General features: G+C 44.9%; 1 protein-coding gene across 1 annotated transcript in view; it reads left to right on the top strand.

The window, feature by feature from the left end:
* The window catches only part of METTL14 (methyltransferase like 14), a 117,821-nt gene that overhangs the window by 5,230 nt on the left and 89,306 nt on the right, over positions 1-23,285 (top strand). Inside the window, exons 2-3 of the mRNA XM_029614955.1 lie at positions 9,280-9,368; positions 18,727-18,811. Of these exons, the coding sequence (XP_029470815.1) occupies positions 9,280-9,368; positions 18,727-18,811 (174 nt within the window). The remainder of the gene's footprint in view (positions 1-9,279; positions 9,369-18,726; positions 18,812-23,285) is intronic.

The following is a 23,285-nucleotide window of genomic DNA, read 5'->3' as shown; positions in this document are numbered from 1 at the left end:
ACGATTCCCATGACTGGAGGGACAGCACTCAAGGATCTTCAGGATAGAAAATTGGAGATTTTACTTAAACATATTTTTGAGGTATCAGCTTTGGGGGTAAGGGCAGCTGTCTGTAGCAGCCTTATGCAGAGGGCTACCCTCCGCTGGGTTCAACAATTGCTCACAGCACAGGAACTTTCTCCGGGTGAGGCTGAGCAGGCGAACCGCATGGAGTCAGCGGTTGCCTACATGGCTGACGCATTTTACGATCTTCTCAGGACTTCTGCGCGCACGATGTCCTCGGCCGTCTCAGCCAGGAGGCTATTGTGGCTCCGTCATTGGGCGGCGGATTCTACGTCTAAGTCTCAGCTGGGTTCCTTTCCTTTCAAGGGTAAGCTGCTGTTTGGCGAACAGCTGGAGCAACTTATTAAAGACCTGGGAGACAAAGTTTACAAGCTCCCGGAGGACAAGTCCAGGGCTTCACGTTTTTTGGGCACCTTCCGGGACGTTTTCGGCGACAATACTGTTTTCGTGCCGGGAGGGGGGGGCTTCCTTTACTTCCCGGCAGACATCTTCCAGGTCTCAGACATGGGCGCGTTCCTTTTGTGGCAGACGACCTCAGCGTGGTGGCGCCTCCCACACTTTCGCCTCTACCAAGCCTTCCCAATGAAGGAGTGCCGGCCCATTCCTTCATTCCAATGATCGGGGGACGTCTATCCCAATTTTATGAGGAATGGTTCAAAATAACCTCGGACCAGTGGGTTCTAGATATTATAAATCACGATTACACTTTGGATTTTCACTCCACGCATAATTAAGCTCTGGAATATATTGCCAGAGGATTTGGTTACGGCAGTTAGTGTTGCTTGATTTAAAAAAGGTTTGGATAAGTTCCTAGAGAAGAAGTCCATAAGAACATGCCATACGGGGTCAGACCAAGAGTCCATCAAGCCAAGCATCCTGTTTCCAACAGTGGCCAAACCAGGCTACAAGTACCTGGCAATTACCCAAACACTAAGGGGTAGATCTTTAAAAAAATACGCGATCGCTTACTTTTGTTCGCGCACCAGGCGCGAACAAAAGTACGCTGGATTTTATAAGATACGCGCGTATCTTATAAAATCCGGGGTCGGCACGCGCAAGGGGGTGCACATTTGTGCAACCTGCGCACGCCGAGCCCAGCGCGCGCTGCCTGTTCCCTCCGAGGCCGCTCCGATTTCGGAGCGGCCTCGGAGGGAACTTTCCTTCGCCCTTCCCCTACCTAACCCACCCCCCCGGCCCTATCTAAACCCCCCTACTTTTGTCGGCAAAGTTACGCCTGCTTTCAGCAGGCGTAACTTTGCGCACGCCGGCCGGCAGCCCCGCTCCGTCCTCCGGTCCCGGGGGCGTGGTCCAGAGGCCTTGACCACGCCCCCGGGCCCGCCCCCGAAACACCACGGCACGCCCCCGAAACACCTCGTTGTTTCTGGATCGCCCCGGACACGCCCCCTCCCGCCCCTTTTCGAAAGCCCCGGGACTTACGCGCGTCCCGGGGCTTTACATGCGCCGGTGGCCTATGCAAAATAGGCGCGCAGGCCTTTTAAAATCCGCCCCTAAGTCTATTCCATGTTACTGTTGCTAGTAATAGCAGTGGCTATTTTCTAAGTCAATTTGATTAATAGCAGGTAATGGACTTCTCCTCCAAGAACTTACCCAATCCTTTTTTAAACACAGCTATGCTAACTGCACTAACCACATCTTCTGGCAAGAAACTGCTATTAATAAGGATTAGTAGCTTGGGATCTATTCATTTAATGTTTGGGTACTTGGCACCCCCCCCCAGTCAATTTCTAACCTTTCCCAAAGATTACGACAACAGGGGGACATCAACAGAATCCCCCTCCCATCATTAGGAATGTACAGCAGCACATTGTCTGTATAAATAAAGAGAACCCAGCGGAGCCAACACAGGAGACAGGGCTGAAGCCTGAGGTACCCCTAAGCATAAAAGTCAGAATATCCAGTCACTTATCTTCACTACTGACAGAAATATTCAAATCCATTTGGTGCTAAAAATTAATTAAAGGTCTGTTTTTCAAAGAGAATCCCAATTTTAACCAATCATTTTTCTAATAAAAACCAGATGCCCCTGAGGAAGAACTGAAATGCGTAGCACGTTGGGCACTTGAGCTTTCTACAATGACTCCTCTCACTGAATGGATTTGAATATTTCTGTCATCAGTAAAGATAAGTGACTATTGAAAAGTTTTTATTAGCAAATAGAAAACATAAAAAAAAATTTTGTTTGGGACATTGAGACCAATGATTAAATTCTAAATATAGGGGGGGAATCAGTTATGCTAAGTGTTCCTAGTTCTTATAGGGAACAAATACTTAGCAAATACTTTGAATCGTCAATTATGATAGTCTCTTAAGTCGTGTCAACTCTGTAAACCTTGATTTGTTTTTGGCGTTGAATGTTACTTGGGTGTTTGGTATTATCGTGTTGGAGCTGGATACAGGCAGGTTGCTGTCACACGGTTACTGGCTGGGATCAAGGGCAGGCTAGGCCCAAAAGACAGGAGCAGTGCTTGGGATATCCGACAAGGACTAGCAGAACAGGTAACAATCAGGCCCAAGAGGGCAAAAGGCTGGTTAGGCAAACCTGGAAGGCCCAAAGGCTGCAAGAGAGGACAGAAAGCCCAAGAGTATACTGAGCATGGCAGATGGGCCTGGAATGCCGCAGAGTGAGACCGTCAGGCCACAAGGCAAGGTAGGTGACTCAAAGATTAGGCACCGAGGGTCTGGACAGGCTTGGATAAGTAGGGTTGGGACTGCTCTGTCAGCTGATCAGCAAAAAGGTGACTAGGGCAGGCATGAGCAAGGCTCGCTCATGACCTCTGCTGGCGGCTAGGCTGCAGTGCAGGCGGAACCGTGACACCATCTTTTCTGCAGGGCGTTTTTCTTACGTTGGTGGCGAATGAGAGAAATTACATAATAGAGAGCATCAAGTTGCTAAGTGAACAAGCATTTTTATCATATAAGCTAAGACTTCAGCTTTTTTGAGAGAGAACATTCACTGAAATTGGTTTGTATGTTTCACTTTTAAGTTTGAACATGAACTGTGGTTATGATGCATAAGAAGAATTTAAAAAAAATCCAAATATCATACAAATCGTGACTTTGTGGACTTAAGCTGGTACTTGATTATATAGAGCCCTGATTCATACCTGCTTGAGTGCGATAAACATAGGCATTTGACACAAGCATTCCCTGTACGTACCCAGATCAGCCCAGACTGCTGGGTTATGCCTCCTTTCCAGCAGATGGAGACAGAGAAAACCTTGAAGGACACCCCTGTAAGTAGATTGTGCCATCTGCAGCCCCTTCAGTATTTCTCTGTCTCCAGCAGTTGAAGGTGGCAGAACCTGCAGTCCTGGCTAATTGACTCTAAACAAGAAAAAAAAAAAAGAGTTGCAGTGACAGGAGTCCTTTAAATTTGTTTGGCTGAAACAAAGTTTAAAAAAAAAAAAAAGAGCCGAGCCTTCTGAGGAGCCAGAGTCATTTCACCTCGGTGGTTAGGCCTGCCGTGTGCTTTGCCCTTCACTCCAGTTTACCAGGAGCAGTAGCCAGTAAGTGACTGGGAGGGATTTACTGGTGGGCTGGTCCCTCCCACCCCTGGCCCAGAGACAACCGTGGGTTGTGCTCTGGTGAGGCCAACGCAAATTTAAACAAAAAAAAAAAATAGAATCTGAACGCTTAGTTTTTTGCAGCTGTGCTGCTCTTATTTGGGCTCCGGGATTTATTTTCACGGCCTCTCCTCCTTGTTCAGCGCAGCAATGCTGCGCGCTTTGGCCTGCAAATCCTGTGGGGAACCGGCAGCACGGCTTTCCAGAGATAGCCTCTGTTCCCAGGGGCAAGATCCCGTCAGCGGGGGCAGCTGGCGACAGGGGGAGGCAGGCACACCAGTCCTATGGTGCGGGCACCCTGATGCTGCCTCATCATACTCAGCCTGCGCCGCTCCTGCAGAACGCGGGAATGGTGGACATTTTAGGAGCTTTAGATGCTGATGCAGACAGCTCAGCAGGGGGAGGGAATCTCCCTCCTCAGTTATTTCTGCAGGATTTTTGCCCCAGGTCTCCCCATGATTTCCTGCTTTCCATGTTCCTTTGGATACCCCCCTTGGGAAAATTTAAAGGGCCAACATCCCTTTTTGGCTGATTTATTTTACTATTATATAAGGCTTATTTAGCTAGCCTTATGCCCATGGGAGATCCTGAGCCCCCTCTGGGGTGGCCTGTGGATGGGCCCTCTCCTCCCGTGCAGATTCCTAGGCCGGATCCTCTTGAGGTCTCCCAGATTGGGGTGTTCCAGGAAAGGTCCGGTTCCTGGAACCAGCGTGTGGCCCTGGTAGAGGTGGATGATCCTTGGGTCCTTAGGCTCTTTCGTAGAGATTAGTTGGAGCTGATGATTCCACATGTTCTAGCGGAGTTGGGCATACCGGTTGGTCAGACACCGACGCCTCAGGATCAGGGCACGGTGGATCCAGTGCTGTCTGGTCTTCGTTCCCCAGCTAGGATTTTTCCTTTTCATCCTATGTTGCTCCAACTAATGTTTCAGGAGTGGGATACTCTGGAAGCTAGCTTTTGCGTAGGCCCTTAAGGACCCTCAGGATCGTAAGCTGGAGGTGCTTCTCAGGCGTATCTTCAAAGTGTCGGCTCAGGGGGTTCGAGCAGCCGTATGCAGTAGTTTAATGCAGCGTGCGAGTCTCTGGTGGGTACAACAACTCCTGAGTGCCAGAGAGCTCTCCCCAGAGGAGTCGGAGCACGCTGATCATTTGGAGGCAGCGGTAGCGTATGGGGCGGATGCCTTGTACGATCTTCTTCGTATGTCTTCGTGTATTATGGCTTCTGCGGTGTCAGCCCACAGGCTTTTATGGCTCCGTAATTGGTCAGCTGATGTTTCTTCCAAGTCGCAGCTGTGTGCTTTTCCTTTTCGGGGGAAATTACTTTTTGGAGATGATTTGGAGCAGCTCATTAAGTCTTTGGGGGACAATAAAGTATACAAGCTCCCGGAGGATCGGCCAAAAGCTTCCAGAGGTTTCGACCCTTCTCGGTCGCGTTTTTGGGGGCAGCATCGTTTTCGCCAGTCTAAGCCGGCTCCATTTGGCCAAAGACAGACCTGGTCTCATTCCTTTCGTGGCCGTAGACCCAACCGAAATGGCAGTGCCATAGGGGCGACGGGCGTCAAGTCTTCCCAATGAAATAGTGCCAGCCCACTCCCCTGTTCCGGTTGTTGGGGGGGCGGCTGACCCTGTTTTAGAGGAGTGGGTCAAAATAACGTCGGACCATTGAGTTCGAAACATTATAGAACATGGCTATGCCTCAGATTTTGCTCATCCCTTATACAGTCTATTTCTGGTGTCGCCTTCCGAGTCTCTGGAGAAAAGGCGCCAGGTGTCTCTCACGCTTCGCCGGTTGTTGGACCTAGGGATGGTCGTTCTGGTTCCTCTGAACGAACTTTGAACCGGCAGCTATTCGATTTATTTTCTGGTTCCGAAGAAGGAAGGGTCCTTCCGTCCGATTTTAGATCTGAAGAAGGTAAACAGAGCTTTGAGTGCCCTGTTTTTGTATGGAGATGCTAGGTTCTGTAATCGCCTCCGTCAGAGCAGGGGAGTTTTTAGTGTCCCTCGATTTGAAGGAAGCATACCTACACATTGCAATTTGGAAGGACCATCAGCAGTATCTCCGGTTTATGGTCTTCGGCACGCGTAACCAGTTTCAGGCACTTACCTTTGGGCTGGCGACTGCTCAGCGCACATTTACCAAGGTGATGGTTGTGGTGGCGGCTCTCTGTCGCCAGGGGATCCTGGTCCATCCCCACTTGGACGATTGGCTCATTCGAGTGAAGTCAAAGGAACTATGCGAGGCGGCGGTCGCCAGGGTGGTGCAGACACTTCACACTCTGGGCTGGATCATCAATGCAGACAAGAGCCAGTTGTCTCCCGCCCAGGTCCTGGATTTTTTGGTGGCGAGATTCGATACTCGGATTGGGAAAGTCTTCCTGATGCAGGATCGGATAGACAAACTCATGTCGCAAGTTCGGCATCTCTTGTCCTTGCCAGTTCCCAGGGCTATTTACAGGTTCTTGGTTCTATGGCGTCTACTCTGAGTTGGTCCTGGGGGCTTTCGCTTATATGAGGCTGTTGCAAAAGGCTTTGCTCTCACGTTGGGACCCCAAGTTGGAAGCTTTTCAAGTTCCCTTACCCCTCCAGGAACCGGTCAGGTCCAGCCTAGCTTGGTGGCTGACCCACAAACACTTGTCCCGGGGGTTGGATCTGGTGGTCCCTCAGTGGACTATTGTGATGATGGATGCCAGTCTTTCCGGCTGGGGGGCAGTTTGCCAATCTCAGGCAGTCCAAGGCCAATGGACGCAGCAGGAAATGCAATAGTCCATCAATCGTCTCGAGACCAGGGCAGTCCGCTTGGCCCTGCAGAAGTTCTTGCCTCTGGTTTATTGTCGGTCGGTGAGAGTGCTCTCCGACATCGCAACGACGGTAGCATATATCAACCGACAGGGAGGCACAAAGAGCCGCACCGTAGCAGTGGAGGCGGACGAGCTCATGGCCTGGGCAGAAACTCATCTGCTCAGGGTAGTGGCTTCACACGTTTCCAGGGTAGACAACGTACAGGCGGATTTTCTGAGCCGTCAAGAGATTGGATCCCAGAGAATGGGAGCTGTCCGAGGCGTTCGCGTTGATATATCATCACTGGGGGATTCCCCATTTGGATCTACTAGTGACTTGAGGAAATGCCAAGGCGCCGTGCTTCTTCAGTTGCAGAAGAGAGCACGGAACAGAAGGGGTGGACGCTCTTGTCCTCTCATGGCCTCATGACATTCTGCTCTATACATTCCCTCTTTGGCCTCTGGTAGGCAAGGTCTTGAGAAGGATAGAAGCCCATCTGGGAGCAGTGGTGTTGGTGGCTGCAGAATGGCCACGAAGGCCGTGGTTCGCAGATCTCTTCAACCTTGCAGTGGACGGGCCGCTCCATCTGGGTCGTCATCTGAATCTCCTGTAGCAGTATTTTTCGACCAGGTGGATCATTTTTGTCTAGCGGCTTGGCTTATGAGAGGCGGCAGTTGAGAAAGAAGGGGTATCCGGATTCGGTGATTTCCACTCTTTTTTACGGGCTCGCAAAACTTCCACCTCTTACGTATGTTAGAGTCTGGAAGGTTTTTGACTCTTGGTGTAGTAGGTCGAATGTTTCTCCTAGGCGGGCCTTGATAGTGCACATTCTAGCCTTCTTGCAAGAGAGTTTAGCAAAAGGGCTAACTTTCAGTTTTCTCCAGGTTCAAGTGGCGGCGTTAGGATGTTAAGGTGGACGGTGCGTCCATAGCAGCTCATCCAGATGTGGTTTGTTTCCTTCGGGGTGCTAAGCAGTTGCATCCACCACGTTGAGCTGTTTGTCCATCCTGGAGTTTGAATTTGGTCCTTAGGACGTTATGTGAACCTCCTTTTGAATAGCTCAGGTGCGTCACTCTGAAGGACCTTATGTTCAAAACGGTGTTTTTGGTATCTATCTGCTCGGCTCGGAGAACTTTGGAAATTCAGGCCCTATTTTGTCGCGAACCATTTCTTAGGTTTTCTGATTTTGGCGTTTCTCTTAGAACCATGCCGTCCTTTCTGCCTAAGGTTGTATCGGCTTTTCACGTGAACCAGTCTGTTGAGTTGTCTGCGTTCCCGGATTTGGATCAGAATTCTCCACATGCTCGTGAATTGAAGCGTTTTGATGTCAGGCGGGCGCTGATGCGTTACTTGGAGGTCGCTAATGATTTTCACCTGTCTGATCACCTTTTTGTCTTGTGGAGCGTTCCCAGGAAAGGGAATAAAGCTTCCAAGGCTACTATTGCCTGGTGATTGAAGGATACTATTGCTTCAGCATACATATGCAACGGGTGAGCAGTTCCTGAGCGTCTTAAGGCTCATTCACTCCGTTCTCAGGCGGGGACCTGGGCAGAAAGTCAATTGATTTCTCCTTAGGAGATCTGTAGGGCGGCAACCTGGAAATCTTTGCATACCTTGCTCGGCATTACCGTTTGGATATTTGGGTTCCTGACTCGGAGAGTTTTGGCAGCGGTGTGCTTCTACTGGGGCTTTCTAGGTCCCACCTCATGTAAGGCGGCTTGGGTACATCCCAGCAGTCTGGGCTGATCCGGGTACATACAGGGGAAGGAAAATTTTGGTTCTTACCTACTAATTTCTGTTCCTGTAGTCCCACGGATCAGCCCACATGCCCGCCCATTTTTTTGATTCCGCTCAACAGATTATCGTTTTTTTCACTGTCGTACTATAGCAGGATGAAAATTTCACATTTTGTACATAGTTGAGTTTCCTAAATTTGGTTTAACCATTTAAATTTTTGGATTCCTGTTATCACTTTAATTCTGCTTTGATATTGTTTATACTGAAGGGGCTGCAGGTGGCGCATCCTACTTACAGGGGTGCCCTTCAAGCTTTTCTCTGTCTCCATCTGCTGGAAGGGAGGCATAACCCAGCAGTCTGGGCTGATCCATGGTGCTACAGGAACGAAAATTAGCAGGTAAGAACTGATTTTCCTTTAAATGACACCCCTTTTGATTTTTGGTATTAAACTCCTCACCAGGACAGAGGCACTGGTCAGACAAGGTTCCCTGACTCCTTTGCCACTACTCGACCAGAGGGATGATCTCAGCCCAGGACCTAACTCCCTTTGAAGTCCAAATTCTTCTGCAGGTTTTGCACGTCGCCTTCTGCTGGAGACAGAGAATACTGAGAAACCACAGATGGCACAGTCATCTTATGTACTAACAGTACAGTAAAGCTTTTCTTCTGTCTCCATCTGCTGGTAGGGGAGAAAACCACAGTCATCTTCACTGGTCTGTGGACTCAAGGAAAGAAACGTAGCAGTTAAGAACTAGCTTTTCCTTTCCTTTTACATTTTGTCTTCCATAACTAGGGAGAGAAATTTGAGGCATTCGTCTCCCATATGCAGTGGGAGAAGTTTCCTTATAACAGATTTGCCTTGCAGACCCACCCACTGTTTCCATGAGCTTTGGGGTGATTTTTTTTCATTGGATTTAATCCAGTTCTGACTAGCATTCATGTGCACAGACTCTATGAAGGGAGCGGAGCTCTCCAAAGCTAGTCAGAATTGAATGAAGTCATTCTAGGACAAAGGCCTCCTCTACAGCTTGTTTGGTAGTCTTTATTCCTCTTTGTCTGCGTGGACCCTAACTTATCCTCGGTTGAAAAGATCTTCTTTCTTCTTTCCCTTTCCGCAGCTGGGAGCTGAGAATGCTGACAGCATCGGAGCTGTATTAAACAGCAAAGAAGAACAAAGGGAGATCGCTGAGAGCAGAGAAACCTGCAGGTTGGTCTTTCCAAACCCTTTCCAGCAAGTGGCATGGGTAGCAGATGTATGTATTAGGGAATGGACTTATTTTCTGATCCCTGCTGCTGTCTGAGACGTGACGACTCCTCTAGGTTACGTTCTCGCCCCGCTGTAACTGAATGATCAGGAAACCGCAGGATTCTCTTTCCTTTCCTTTCAATAAGGCACCAGTGTTGCCAGGCTTTCTACCCCATAGAACATATATGAATGTTTCTGAACTGCTGGAACACATGTTATTGGCTTTATGCATTGTTTATATCAAGATGGGAACTGCATAAATGCAAGTGCTAAGTATTTTCATTCAGCTTGTATTTTTTTTATACTAAGCCTCTTCTCTTATCTAGTCCTGAATGATTTGCTCTTCGAGACCAATCCCTGGTGTAGATCCAGCTGCAGGAAATATTTTATGGCAAAACTGATGCATAGCCATTGCAGCTACAAGACAGGAATTTGGGGTAGCCAGTTTAGAATGAGTAAAAACCCATTCCTCTTCATTCTGCTACAGCAGTGCACACACATGGGTTGTACCAGCGGATGGAGAGCGAGCACTACTTTCTCTTAATATCTTCCAAGCCTTTTCCATGTGCTGCAGTCTAGAAAACTTCCCAGTATGCTCTGCATCCAGCAGCTGGTAGGATTTTTTTGTGACAAACGTCTGCTTAGCCCTTGAGCTTGGAGTAAGGCAAGGGTTTCTCTGGTGGCCTAGGACAAGACTCCTGGTTTTCTAATTCATTTTGGTGAATCTGCGCCTACAGAGAAGGACTGGGCTCCAAAAGCTAAGCTTTGCTTGCCTTGCATTTATATTTAATCATTTTCTTAATTTCTGCTTGCTTGTAAAACGTTTTAATCTGTTTTATTTGCATGAAGGCTGCTGATTTCATATTGTCTTGCCTCTTTTATTAATCTGAAGCCAAATAGTAGAAGGCTTTAGAGATTTACTAATTCTGGGCCGCTTTGCCCTTTAACTGTTGCTTGAGTGATTTTGAAAACTTGTGCCACTGCCATTAGCAATGGTTACATGGAATAGACTTAGTGTTTGGGTAATTGTCAGGTTCTTGTGGCCTGGATTGGCCACTGTTGGAAACAGGATGCTGGGCTTGATGGACCCTTGGTCTGACCCAGTATGGCAAGTTCTTATGTTCTTAAGCAAACAGGATGTTGGGAATTATTAGAAAAGGAATGGTGAATAAAACAGAAAATGTCATAATGCCTCTGTATCGCTCCATGGTGAGACCGCACCTTGAATACTGTGTACAATTCTGGTCGCCGCATCTCAAAAAAGATATAATTGCAATGGAGAAGGTACAGAGAAGGGCGACCAAAATGATAAGGGGAATGGAACAACTCCCCTGTGAGGAAAGACTAAAGAGGTTAGGACTTTTCAGCTTGGAGAAGAGACGACTGAGGGGGGATATGATAGAGGTGTTTAAAATCATGAGAGGTCTAGAACAGGTAGATGGGAATCAGTTATTTACTCTTTCGGATAGTAGAAAGACTAGGGGGCACTCCATGAAGTTAGCATGGGGCACATTTAAAACTAATCGGAGAAAGTTCTTTTTTACTCAACGCACAATTAAACTCTGGAATTTGTTGCCAGAGGATGTGGTTAGTGCAGTTAGTATAGCTGTGTTTAAAAAAGGATTGGATAAGTTCTTGGAGGAGAAGTCCATTACCTGCTATTAAGTTCACTTAGAGAATAGCCACTGCCATTAGCAATGGTTACATGGAATAGACTTAGTTTTTGGGTACTTGCCAGGTTCTTATGGCCTGGATTGGCCACTGTTGGAAACAGGATGCTGGGCTTGATGGACCCTTGGTCTGACCCAGTATGGCATTTTCTTATGTTCTTATGTGCATATTGCCCTGTTCAAATCCCAAATATGTATCTTAGAAAAGGGAGGGCTGCTTTCCTATAGAAGCTGCTTTTTTGTTATCTTTAGGAATCCTTATACTCTTCTGGAAAAGCCTTTTGAACAGCATTTAAGAAAATTAGTTGGGGTTTGAAGTGCCCTCCCAACTACCCCATCTCCCACCCACTCCTGGCCTTGTTTTTTGTATATAGTCTTAGGGCACATGTACAAGGGCACTAGAAAATTGAGAGCTGAAACTCATTGCAATGCAGATGTGCAGTAAAACAAATCTACAAAATCAATATTGGCCACTAATGAATGAATCACTTCCCCCAAAAAATACTTCAATAGAAAGGGGGTAAGTCTCACTAAACTCAATATCTCAAAAATACAATCTTTATTCTGTAATATTACAACATAGAAACAGTTACATTCAAGCTATGTTTCAGTACACTATATGACTCCTTCAATCAATGATCTTTTACAAAAAATCGTTTTTACAAATATATCACAGTTTTATATATTTTTATACAAGCATGCTGTATTCATATTTTTTCATATAAATACAATATTAACAAAAACCCACCATTCATAAACCCATATTCAAAATTCCAGTTAAAAACAATATACCACACACAATACATATCACAATCATAAATCACAAATACTACTCAAGGAATCCTCAAAACAAAGACAACAAATTACATACACATCCACTCTAAAATAAACAACCCCTCCCCCCCAAAACAAAAAAAACCCCAAACATTTAATTCAAAACATCAGTTAATATAAATACAAAGACTCTTCAATCTTGGTGTCAGTATCCAAATCATTTTTGATGTTATAAAATTTCTTTTGTCATGGGTGAATCACCTCTAGAGACAATCCCTTTCATGTGCGTCATGGAGTTTTATCCATCGTAGATTGACTTAACTCTAAACCAAAATCTTCTCTCATCCACTTTTCAACAATATACCAAAAGTGAATCTCTCTCATTCATGTCTCAACATTATCCTAACCAAGGGCACATGTTTCGCCTCCCAACTGAGGCTGTTTCAGGGATACTTCTCAATGGAAGGAAAAAAATAACTACTACAGCATACAACAGATTTCGGCAAACACCACACCTGACGTCTACCACTTAATCGATGACTAATGTTTAAAGCAACGCCATTCCCTTCACTCCTGCAATCAAAGCTACATAAAAAATTATTTGGAATCTCAACATCAAGATTGAAGTCTTCGTATTTATATTTGCTGCTGATTTGAATTAAATGTATTTTATTTATTTATTTTTTTAGAGTGGGATATGTATGTAAGTTATCTCTGACTTGAGGATTCCTTAAGTGGTGGTGTGATGTATGATTGTGATATGTATTTGATGTGTGTGTGTTGTATGGTTTTTAATTGGGATTTTAAATAAGGGTTTGTGAATGGTGGGTTTTTGTTAATATTGAATGTTTGTATGAATAGAGCATGTTTGTATAAAAATATATAAATTTGTGATATATTTGTATAAGATTTTTTGTAAAAACATTGATTGGAGTCATGTATGTAATTTTCATGTTGTAATAATATTACAGAATAAAGATTTTATTTTTGAGAAATTGAATTTAGTGAGACTTAATCCTTTTCTATTTTTGTGCTATTGTATTTAACAATTGTGGAGCCTTGGTCTTAATGCAGACCATCTTGGAAGCTCAAGTCTTGTCCCATTTACCTTCAGCTGTCTCCAATAAAAATGGGGTTGCCTATATTTTAAAAAAACAAAAACCCTCCCCAACTTTGTGACATCCAGAATGTCTTCCCTCACTCCCACAGAAGATTCGGAAACCCATGAATAGATTTATTTATTTATTTATTTATAATTTTTATATACCGAAGTTCTTGTATCAGATACAAATCACTCTGGTTTACATAAAACAGTGAGATGCCCAAACGGGAGGGGCTTTACATATAACTATAAAACTATAATAACGTACAACTGTAACAAGGTATGGAGGTAGTTACAAGAGAAGGAAAAACTTTTGATATATTACTTTAAATATAAATAAAAACTTTTTGATAGATTACTGTGGGCTCTAGAAGGGTAAGATCTGTGACAGACATCCAAAAATGATATCACCCATAGAGAACACATTATCTGCACTGGAAAATGCTTCAAAATGGAAGCTGAAGTGGTACCTGAAAAGACACTCAAGGTAGGCTGCAACTGCATAATGCCATCAAGCTGTGAAGCAGAATGCCTCTCTGCTGGACTATAGAAGGGTAAGATCTGTGACAGGCATCCAAAAATGATAACCCATAGAGAACACATTATCTGCACTGGAAAATGCTTCAAAATGGAAGCTGAATTGGGACCTGAAAAGACACTCAAGGTAAGCTGCAACTGCATAATGCCATCAAGCTGTGAAGCAGAATGCCTCTCTGCTGGAGTATAGAAGGGTAAGATCTGTGACAGGCATCCAAAAATGATAACCCATAGAGAACACATTATCTGCACTGGAAAATGCTTCAAAATGGAACCTGAAGTGGTACCTGAAAAGACACTCAAGGTAAGCTGCAACTGCATAATGCCATCAAGCTGTGAAGCAGAATGCCTCTCTGCTGGAGTATAGAAGGGTAAGATCTGTGACAGGCATCCAAAAATGATAACCCATAGAGAACACATTATCTGCACTGGAAAATGCTTCAAAATGGAAGCTGAATTGGGACCTGAAAAGACACTCAAGGTAAGCTGCAACTGCATAATGCCATCAAGCTGTGAAGCAGAATGCCTCTCTGCTGGAGTATAGAAGGGTAAGATCTGTGACAGGCATCCAAAAATGATATCTCATAGAGAACACATTATCTGCACTGGAAAATGCTTCAAAATGGAAGCTGAAGTGGTACCTGAAAAGACACTCAAGGTAAGCTGCAACTGCATAATGCCATCAAGCTGTGAAGCAGAATGCCTCTCTGCTGGACTATAGAAGGGTAAGATCTGTGACAGGCATCCAAAAATGATATCTCATAGAGAACACATTATCTGCACTGGAAAATGCTTCAAAATGGAAGCTGAAGTGGTACTTGAAAAGACACTCAAGGTAAGCTGCAACTGCATAATGCCATCACGCTGTGAAGCAGAATGCCTCTCTGCTGGAGTATAGAAGGGTAAGATCTGTGACAGGCATCCAAAAATGATATAACCCATAGAGAACACATTATCTGCACTGGAAAATGCTTCAAAATGGAAGCTGAAGTGGTACTTGAAAAGACACTCAAGGTAGGCTGCAACTGCATAATTTATTTATTTATTTATTTAACATTTCTTTTATACCGATATCCGTTCGCACATCGTATCGGTTCACAGTGAACAAAAAACCATTGGGCAGTGCCCGTACATATAACAGATAACATAATATAATATGATGATATATTAATATTGGCATAATGCCATCAAGCTGTGAAGCAGAATGCCTCTCTGCTGGAGTAGTGTCCAACAGAAACACAAAATGCTACCAAACACCTTAACAGAAAGCTCCTTCTGCTGGGAGGGGATATCACCTGAGGCACTAACGTTTGAGGGGGACACAATCGAATGCAGTCTGGGATCCTCAGCTGGCAGAAATACAAACCAGAGGGAGAAAGTAAAGAATTGGGATCCAATGAGTTCACTAGAAACAGCGTCCCAGAATCTGGGAAAGCAGCTTGGGCACAGCAGACTATTGCCTTTTCAGAAGAGTTATTTGTTCACGGGAAGGAAAGGGCTGGGTCCGATAGACAATTTAAATACAGGGCTCAAAACCTGGTATAAAAGAGGAGGATTTAGATACAGAGGGGGTTGGGGCAGCGTATGGAATAATTGTTTACATTGCAAAGATGGCCTGCATCTGTCTGCAGCAAGGAAAAAGGATCCTAAGTGAGAACATATGCCATTGGGCATTTAAACGAAATCTTGGGGTGGCAGAAGGACGTCAGTGGAATGGAAATGTCCTCTCCAGTGCAGACAAATACAGGAAGTGGTTGGAGAAAAGAATACAATTAATTCACTTCCGGCAAAAGCACAGAAAAGGTGTCTGGGAAGAGCAGCAAGCTCTGTGCCCAAATGCTTTCAGACCCTGATGGCAGAGGGAGCCTTGCATGTTGTATCTATTCTGTTTAGTGAGTCTCGTGGATGGGATAAGACCATCCCAGGCTACAAACTCTTAAGGAAAGGTAAAAAAGGCGGAGAAGTATCTTTCTGTCAAAAAAAAAAACCTATCCGAGTAACTGAAGTGTAGTGGAGGGAGGCAGGAAAAAGCACTGTAGGATATCTTACTAAAAACAAAAAGGCACTTCCATTCACGCTGGTGTGGTCTACAGGCCTCCGAATCAGACAGAAGAACTGGACAGAGATTTGGCTGAAGACATCCAAAAGGTGGGAAAGAAGGGAGATGTGACTTGTTGGAGCTTTTAATCTCTACAATATCCCATTTCCCTTTCAGAAAACAGTCTCAATATATACGCTCTACTTACCCAACCCAATCCTTTCCTTGTTCTTGTTCTGTTATATTTGCACTTCACACTGTTTCTAAAATGTATCTTATATACACACTTTTGTTCTTATTGCACTTCACTGATACCACATCTTTAAACATTTGTAATAAACATGTTTAAACCACCCCACCCCACCACTCACTCGCACTACCACAATCTCATTCACACTCCCTTAACACTTCCCTCAATCTCATTCATACACTCATACCCTACCCACACATCTCCCTAAAAATGTATCTTATATACACACTTTTGTTCTTCTTGCACTTCACTGATATCACATCTTTAAACATTTGTAATAAACATGTTTAAACCACCCCACCCCACCACTCACTCACACTACCACAATCTCAATCATACACTCATATCCTACCCACACCTCTCCCTAAAAATGTATCTCTGATACCACCCTTATGTTCAAACAACAATAGTATTAAGTAGAGATATTGACATAACATACAGTGATTCCACTGTCCATTGTATTCGCACCAGCGATGTTAAATATGATCAACATGGCAAATTTTACTCCCCAAGTTCGTTGTGCTCAGACTGTGTCAAGATGATTCGTCTTCCCAATCACAGCTCAGAATTATTTTTCTGCACAAAACTTTCTCATATTTTATTCCTCCAATGCTTTTATCTTAACAGATGTATATATGAGCCACCATTTTGATCTTTCTCCTGCAATAGGCATGACTTATAATAAAGCAACCACATCAATGGGAACTCAATCATGCCACATTTCAGATCATTTTGGACCATTGGGGTCATCGTCCTTTGTTTTTAATGGATCTCATGGGGACTTGCAGGAATGCTAAGGTTTGCCAATTCTTTATTCTCAGGGAAATCCGAAAGTATAGATGCTCTAGACCAACCTTGGTCAAGAGGGGATTTGCTGTAGGTGTTCCCTACGTGACCCTTAATAGGGAGAAGGTTGGAGAATGAACTGGTCCTGACGGTCTTGGTGGCTCTGGACTGAGGGTAGACAGGTCTCATAAGACTTTTGATAGACGTACCGCTGAGGTTTTCAGAGACCAGAAGCTTCCTGTCTCAAGGTCCAGTCATCATGGATGACCCTTCGCCCTTTAAACTTCTGGCTTGGCTCTTGAGAGATCGAGTTTGCAGTGGAAAGTCTATTCTTTTTCTGTAACTGCCACTCTGTTGAAAATCTGTAAGAAATTTGTGGCTGGTTTTTGAGGCATTTTGCAGTGTTCAGTTTCTCCATGACAGGCTGCTGATTGTCATTTTAGCCTTTCTCCAGCAGGGTGTGGATTTTTCTGAAGGTCCAGGTAGCTGCTATTTCCTGTTATAAAGGTGAGATGGGGGGGTCTTTTGGTGGCTTTCCATCCCGAAGTTGTTTGCTTTTTTCAGGGGCATAAGAGACTATGATCTCCTTTAAGAACAGTGGTTCCTCTGTGGGACCTTAATTTGAGTTTTGAAGCCTTAGATTCCTCCCCTCCCCTCCCAATCTCCTTTGAGCTTCTGAGGCAGGTGTCTGTCAAGGGTTTGTTAAAGTGGTATTTTTTGGTTGCGATCTATTTGGATCAGCATATTTCAGAGCCACAAGCCATATCCTATAGGGATCCTTTCCTTGTGATTTCTGCTGATTCAGTAACTATTTGGCTGGTGCCTGCCTTAACCAAGCTGCTTTCAGTATTTCATCTGACTCTGTCCATTTGCCTCATGGCTTTTTCCAAGGATGAGTGTCAGGGTGTGAGCAGGGCTTCAAAACCTTTGGCCAGATGGATTGACGCTGTCTCCTTTGTGTCGAGTTCTTTCTCTTCTGCCTGGGCTCAGTCCTCTTCCTGGGCCAAAGCTGTGGTTATTGCGCTAGAAGACATTTGTGAAGCAGCTGCTTGGTCCTCTGAACTTTTTGTCAAGCATTGCTGTTCAGCCGTTAGAGCTAGAGAGGACACGGCTTTTGGAGCTGGTGTCATTAGGGCGGCCCTTGCTTCTTCCATCCCAGACTAGCTGGGCTTTCGTAGTTCCCACCTGTCTGCCTCGTGTAGCAGGGTGAGGAAGGAGGATACATTTCTTACCTGCTAATTTCCTTTCCTGCTCCACCAGTCCAGGACTCTGGTATGGTGGACATGCTTCTTCAAGATCATATAGATAAGAAATGCCTATTCACAGGAATCTTTTATATTTATATTCCTCTTTTCGCACTTTTTTCAGTGCTTCAAAGCAGATTACATTCAGGTACTGTAGGTATTTCCCTATCCCCAGAGGGCTTACAATCTAAGATTGTAGCTGAGGCAATGGAGGGTAAAGTGACTTGTCCAAGGTCACAAGGAATGACAGCAGACTCGAACGCTGGTCTCCTGGTTCGTAGCCACTGCTCTAACCACTAGCCTAGTGTATGTATACATTTTTTGTTTATATTTTCTTCCTGTAATTGAGAAGTGGTTCTGTCAGAGATCCGGTTCTGAAATTTGTTACAAGTTTATTATCTATTAATATTTGGGATGTACTTAGTGCTTTGTTATTAGAATACTGAGGAATTTTCGAGACTTATTCATGTAAGTAGCTATGACTATTTCATAGAGAAGGCTGATCTCTCTTCCTCCATCTCCAGGTAGGGAGGAACGACATGTTTGTCTGCACTGCTGGAGGAAATTCAGATGCTAAATTTTTTTTTTTCCCCCCCCCGGAGCCTGGCTCCTGCTGTCTACCTCAGGTCTCTGGTTGAATCATTTATTTGTTCCTTAGGACTCTCTTGAGTTGGGACTTCGCAGATAATTAAACAGCCGCCTGGCTTTAGAGCAGATATGTGTGGCGTTATGATTACAGTGTGAGGTTTTTTTAAAAATTAATTTTGAGCACTCCTTTTCCACGCACTGAGGGCCAGGCCCTAGGGTGACTGGGGGGCTTGCTTTGGTAGCCCTGTGCATTGCTGCATCGCTGGGATAGGACGTCAGTCTATTTCTGTGAGAGCTGGTTTAACAAGCCATTTTCCTTCCTGTTTCTAGGGCTTCATATGATACTTCAGGACCAAATGCAAAACGCAAATACCCAGAGGAGGGGGAAGCTGATGAGGAGGTCGAGGAATATAAGGTAAGGGAAGTGGAAGGGTCGCTGAGCAGGTGCCTCGTTTGGGTGAAAATCTGCTTTCGCTGCGGCTGCAGTGCTCCACTGTGGTGGGATCTTACACGGGATTTCATGAAGGCAGAGTGCAAACAGTGTAATGTTGTAAGCTTTAGAAAGTCTTTTCTCGTTTTAACAGCAGCAGCCTGAAATTTATGTCTCATCTCTTCCACTGTTTTGTCACTTTCCAAGACTTTGCATCCTGGTGATGCCAGGGCTACAGGAAGGAAGTTGTAAATCTGCTGCTTGACTTCCTTTCCTCATGCTCTATATCTGTCAGTACAGGAATCTTGCACTGCTGCCCAGGTCATGAAAGACCAAACTTCTTAGTGTCCAGTCAGATGAATCCCAGAACAAGTGGGTTATGCACCTCTACCAGCAGATGGAGCCGGAGCATGGTGACGTCACAGTATCTATTTACCCCTGCGGTAACATCAACCTGCCAGAATTCTCCATCTCCAGCAGATGGAGCCGGAGCATGGTGACGTCACAGTATCTATTTACCCCTGCGGTAACATCAACCTGCCAGAATTCTCCATCTCCAGCAGATGGAGCCGGAGCATGGTGACGTCACAGTATCTATATACCCCTGCGGTGACATCAACCTGCCAGAATTCTCCATCTCCAGCAGATGGAGCCGGAGCATGGTGACGTCACAGTATCTATTTACCCCTGCGGTAACATCAACCTGCCAGAATTCTCCATCTCCAGCAGATGGAGCCGGAGCATGGTGACGTCACAGTATCTATATACCCCTGCGGTGACATCAACCTGCCAGAATTCTCCATCTCCAGCAGATGGAGCCGGAGCATGGTGACGTCACAGTATCTATTTACCCCTGCGGTAACATCAACCTGCCAGAATTCTCCATCTCCTTCTGGGGATTGCTTCATTTTGAAAAAGGAGAATTAAGAATATTAAATTCACCCTGCTCTCCTGGAGAGATACCAAACAGTCCCTCCCCCAGTTGAGAATTGTTGAGGTGATTTCCATGGTCCCTCAGATGAGTGCCTTGGTTCGGTAGCTGGTTTTTCAGCCAGCATGGACTTAGCTGCTTAAGTGGCTGAAAGGCAGCGGGTGCAGGAAGCCGAGCGCGGCAGTGACGGCATATGCCCTCTCCCCCTGCGGTCGGAGACCGTCTCTGTGCTCAGCCAGGTAAGGCCAAGCTCAGCTGTTTAAAAAAACATAAAGTGTGTGTGTGTGTATACATATATATATCTATATGTGTATATAAGATACTTAATGTAGCAAACTTTATTATACAATGGCAAAGAATATCAAAACTATTCAAAAGATAAAATTGGCACAATAACAAATACATATATATCACCTGTCCTAGTCAAACATTCCTCATCACACCACTTCTAAACTCTCTCTATAGTGCATATCGATATCTGCATAAAGCATTGTCAAAATATGTACAGAGTGCTAGTGATGAAACAATAATGAATCTGTTGCATTAGAGCTGGACTTAGTGAATAGTAAATGAGTCAGATGGATGACACCTTCTTTAAAGAGGGGATATAGTTGAGCCACAAGAGAGAATACTTTGTAATTGTTTCACAGGACTGTTGTCCCAATGATGATTATGTATTCTGCGTAGTCTCTGCTATACTTCTGCTTTGTCCAGTGATCTTCCTCTCCCTAGAAAGGTCTCTGTTTCGCCCTGGAAACGACTTCTTCAGGGGAAAATATGGTTCGTAACTATTCTTGCGATGATACCATGGACTGTATTTAGTGAAGAGAAACTGATCTCTTGTTGTTTCTGCTGGAAAAATTGAATATTGTATACAGTATTGGTATTAATACCTGTATCTGGTTATTGTTGTCTAAAAGATTTTTGAAACCAAGCTTTTTAAGCAAGCATTTATCTAAGCTTTATTTGTCAATTTCGGGCGAACCAGAAAATAACAGCGAGAAAGACGATTGTGATTTGGCATAAGAGATAAGTTTAAATATAGTAATAAGAGAGGTGACTACACTATAAGAGAAAAGCTAACACATGATTTAAATGGGAAGGTGAGGTGTGTGCTTTAAACGGGGAATTTTAAATGAGAGGTTTTTGCACATTAAAATAGGGTTAAACAGATAAATATACACACAAATAAAAATATAAAAAACACCATATGGGAAGTGGTAAGTGTCGTGATCAGATAGTGCTCATACAAGAGAGGGGTTGTAGCCCTGTAAGGGCAAGAGCCCATGAGATTGGAAGCACCATTTATTCTGATACCATTCCCTATTGGTTTTTAGAAAGTATTTTAAATAGGCATTTATAAATATAAATTCTGCAAGTTTGCAGTTTTCCTCAAGGACTCTAGTTTATGATTTTTGTATTAATTTGAGGAAGTGAGCCATTATTTCGGTGAATTTCATTGGATTCGGGAAGAATATAGAGTCTTTAAGTAATTAAATTTTAAATTATTTTGGAAAAAAGTTATTACTTAAAATTGCAGAATTTTTAAATATTTTGAGCAGAATTTCCCTAGAAATTCACTGTAAGAGTGTCCCTTTGGGGGGGACACACACGCGCACACACACGAACTCCCTTCCCCCCCATATAGGCTCCCTCTCTGAAATCTACACTCAAGCACCCCCTCTCCTCTCTTACACACACACATTCTCTCTCACCAGCATCCTCCCACCCCCCTCTAACCAACCATGCTCTCTGTCCACCCCCTTCTCTCACATACACATTCTCTCTCATTGGCATCCCCCCCTCCATGCTCTCTCTCACCCTCCTCTCCCCGACACATTCTCTCTCACCGGCATGCCGTAGGACCCGCGCCATTCGCGGCGAAGATGAAGGCCCGGCACGCCATTCGCAGCACACGTGGGCCTTTCATTTTCATCTTGAGCAGAAAATAGCAGCAGAGACCTCGGCATGCCGCGAACGGAGCGTGTCCCGCGGCACACACTCTGTTCGCGGCGAAGATGAAGGCCCCCTGTGTGCGCTGATCGCGGCACACAGGGGGCCTTCCCTTTTCGCCGCAAATGACGCACACGGGCCTTCATCTTCGCCGCAAACAGAGCGTGTGCCGCGGGACACGCTCCGTTCACGGCATGCCGGGGTCTCTGCTGCTATTTTCTGCCTGTCCCTCGATGGCCGCTGTCCTTCCTGTTTTGAATAGTTTTCCGGTGAGGGAGGAAATCGGCGAGGCAACGGTGTAAATCTGCGGGAAGGAGGGATTCTGCGCAAATTCTGCAGTAGCGCAGAATTCCCCCAGGAGTAACTGTTTGCACACAATCATGTCCAAAAAAGAAATCTTTTGCTGATTTCTGCAAAAAGAAAACTGCAAGTTTACATTCTGCTGATTCAGCCATCTTTCAGACTTCAGAAGATATTTGAATGGAGATGTCAGATGAAAAACATGATATTTCTTACATACAATTTTTTAAGTGGACTATTTAAGAACTCATAGAAATGACGGCAGAAGAAGACCAAACGGCCCATCCAGTCTGCCCAGCAAGCTTCACACATTTTTTCTCTCATACTTATCTGTTTCTTTTAGCTCTTGGTTCTATTTCCCTTCCTCCCCCACCATTAATGTAGAGAGCAGTGATGGAGCTGCATCCATACTCAAGCAACCATATTCAAGCATCCATCATAAAGCACCGGGTTAAGTGCCTGTCGTAATATGCCCAACACTGCAGCGTTTCGGAACATATTCCTTCTTCAGCACACAGGAACCTGTTAAGGTAGGGTTGGGTCTTCTCGAAGATCCGACTCTGTTTTGTCTTATGGTATGGCCCTCGAGAGGGCTCGCTCGCTGAAACATGGATACTTGGTGGCAGTGATTTCCAGTTTGCTTATAACTAGAAAGTTCTCCACTTCCTTGGCCTATGTGCGGGTTTAGTGAGTGTTCGAGGCTTGGAGTGAGGATCAAGATACTCTTCCTCATTCAGCCAAGATCCTGCTCATTATGGAATTTTTTGCAGGATGGCTTGACTTAATTTCTTAAAGATACAAGTAGCGGCTCTTGCCTGTTTCAGGGGCCATGTAAATGGTGTTTCCTTGTCGCCTCATCCTGATGAGGCCCGTTTCCTGAAAGGAGTGGAACATATTTGTCCTCCCTTGCAATTCTGGTACCCTTATGGAGTCTTGACTTGGATTTCTTAGCGGGTCCAATGTTTAGACCGATGCTTAACCTATCCTTGCAGTTACTGACCTTGAAAACCATGTTTCTTGTGGCAATTTGTTCTGCGCGGAGAGTTTCCAATCTGCAGGCTTTGTCATGCTAGGAGTAACTCCTCCAGATGACTCCAGGGGTGAATCAGCTACATGCTGTTCCTTCGTTTTTTTGCTGAAGGTGGTCACTTAATTTCACTTGAATCAGTCCACCTCTCTGCCATCTCTGGACAGAGAGAGAAATGTAGAGGAGTATAGTCTGTTGCGACCCTTGGTTGTCAAGAGACAGATCGTCCGGTATCTGGAGGTTATTGA

The sequence above is a fragment of the Rhinatrema bivittatum genome, chromosome 1, assembly GCF_901001135.1.
Source record: "Rhinatrema bivittatum chromosome 1, aRhiBiv1.1, whole genome shotgun sequence".
Taxonomy (NCBI): domain Eukaryota; kingdom Metazoa; phylum Chordata; class Amphibia; order Gymnophiona; family Rhinatrematidae; genus Rhinatrema; species Rhinatrema bivittatum.
This window is presented reverse-complemented; position numbering and strand designations above follow the sequence as displayed.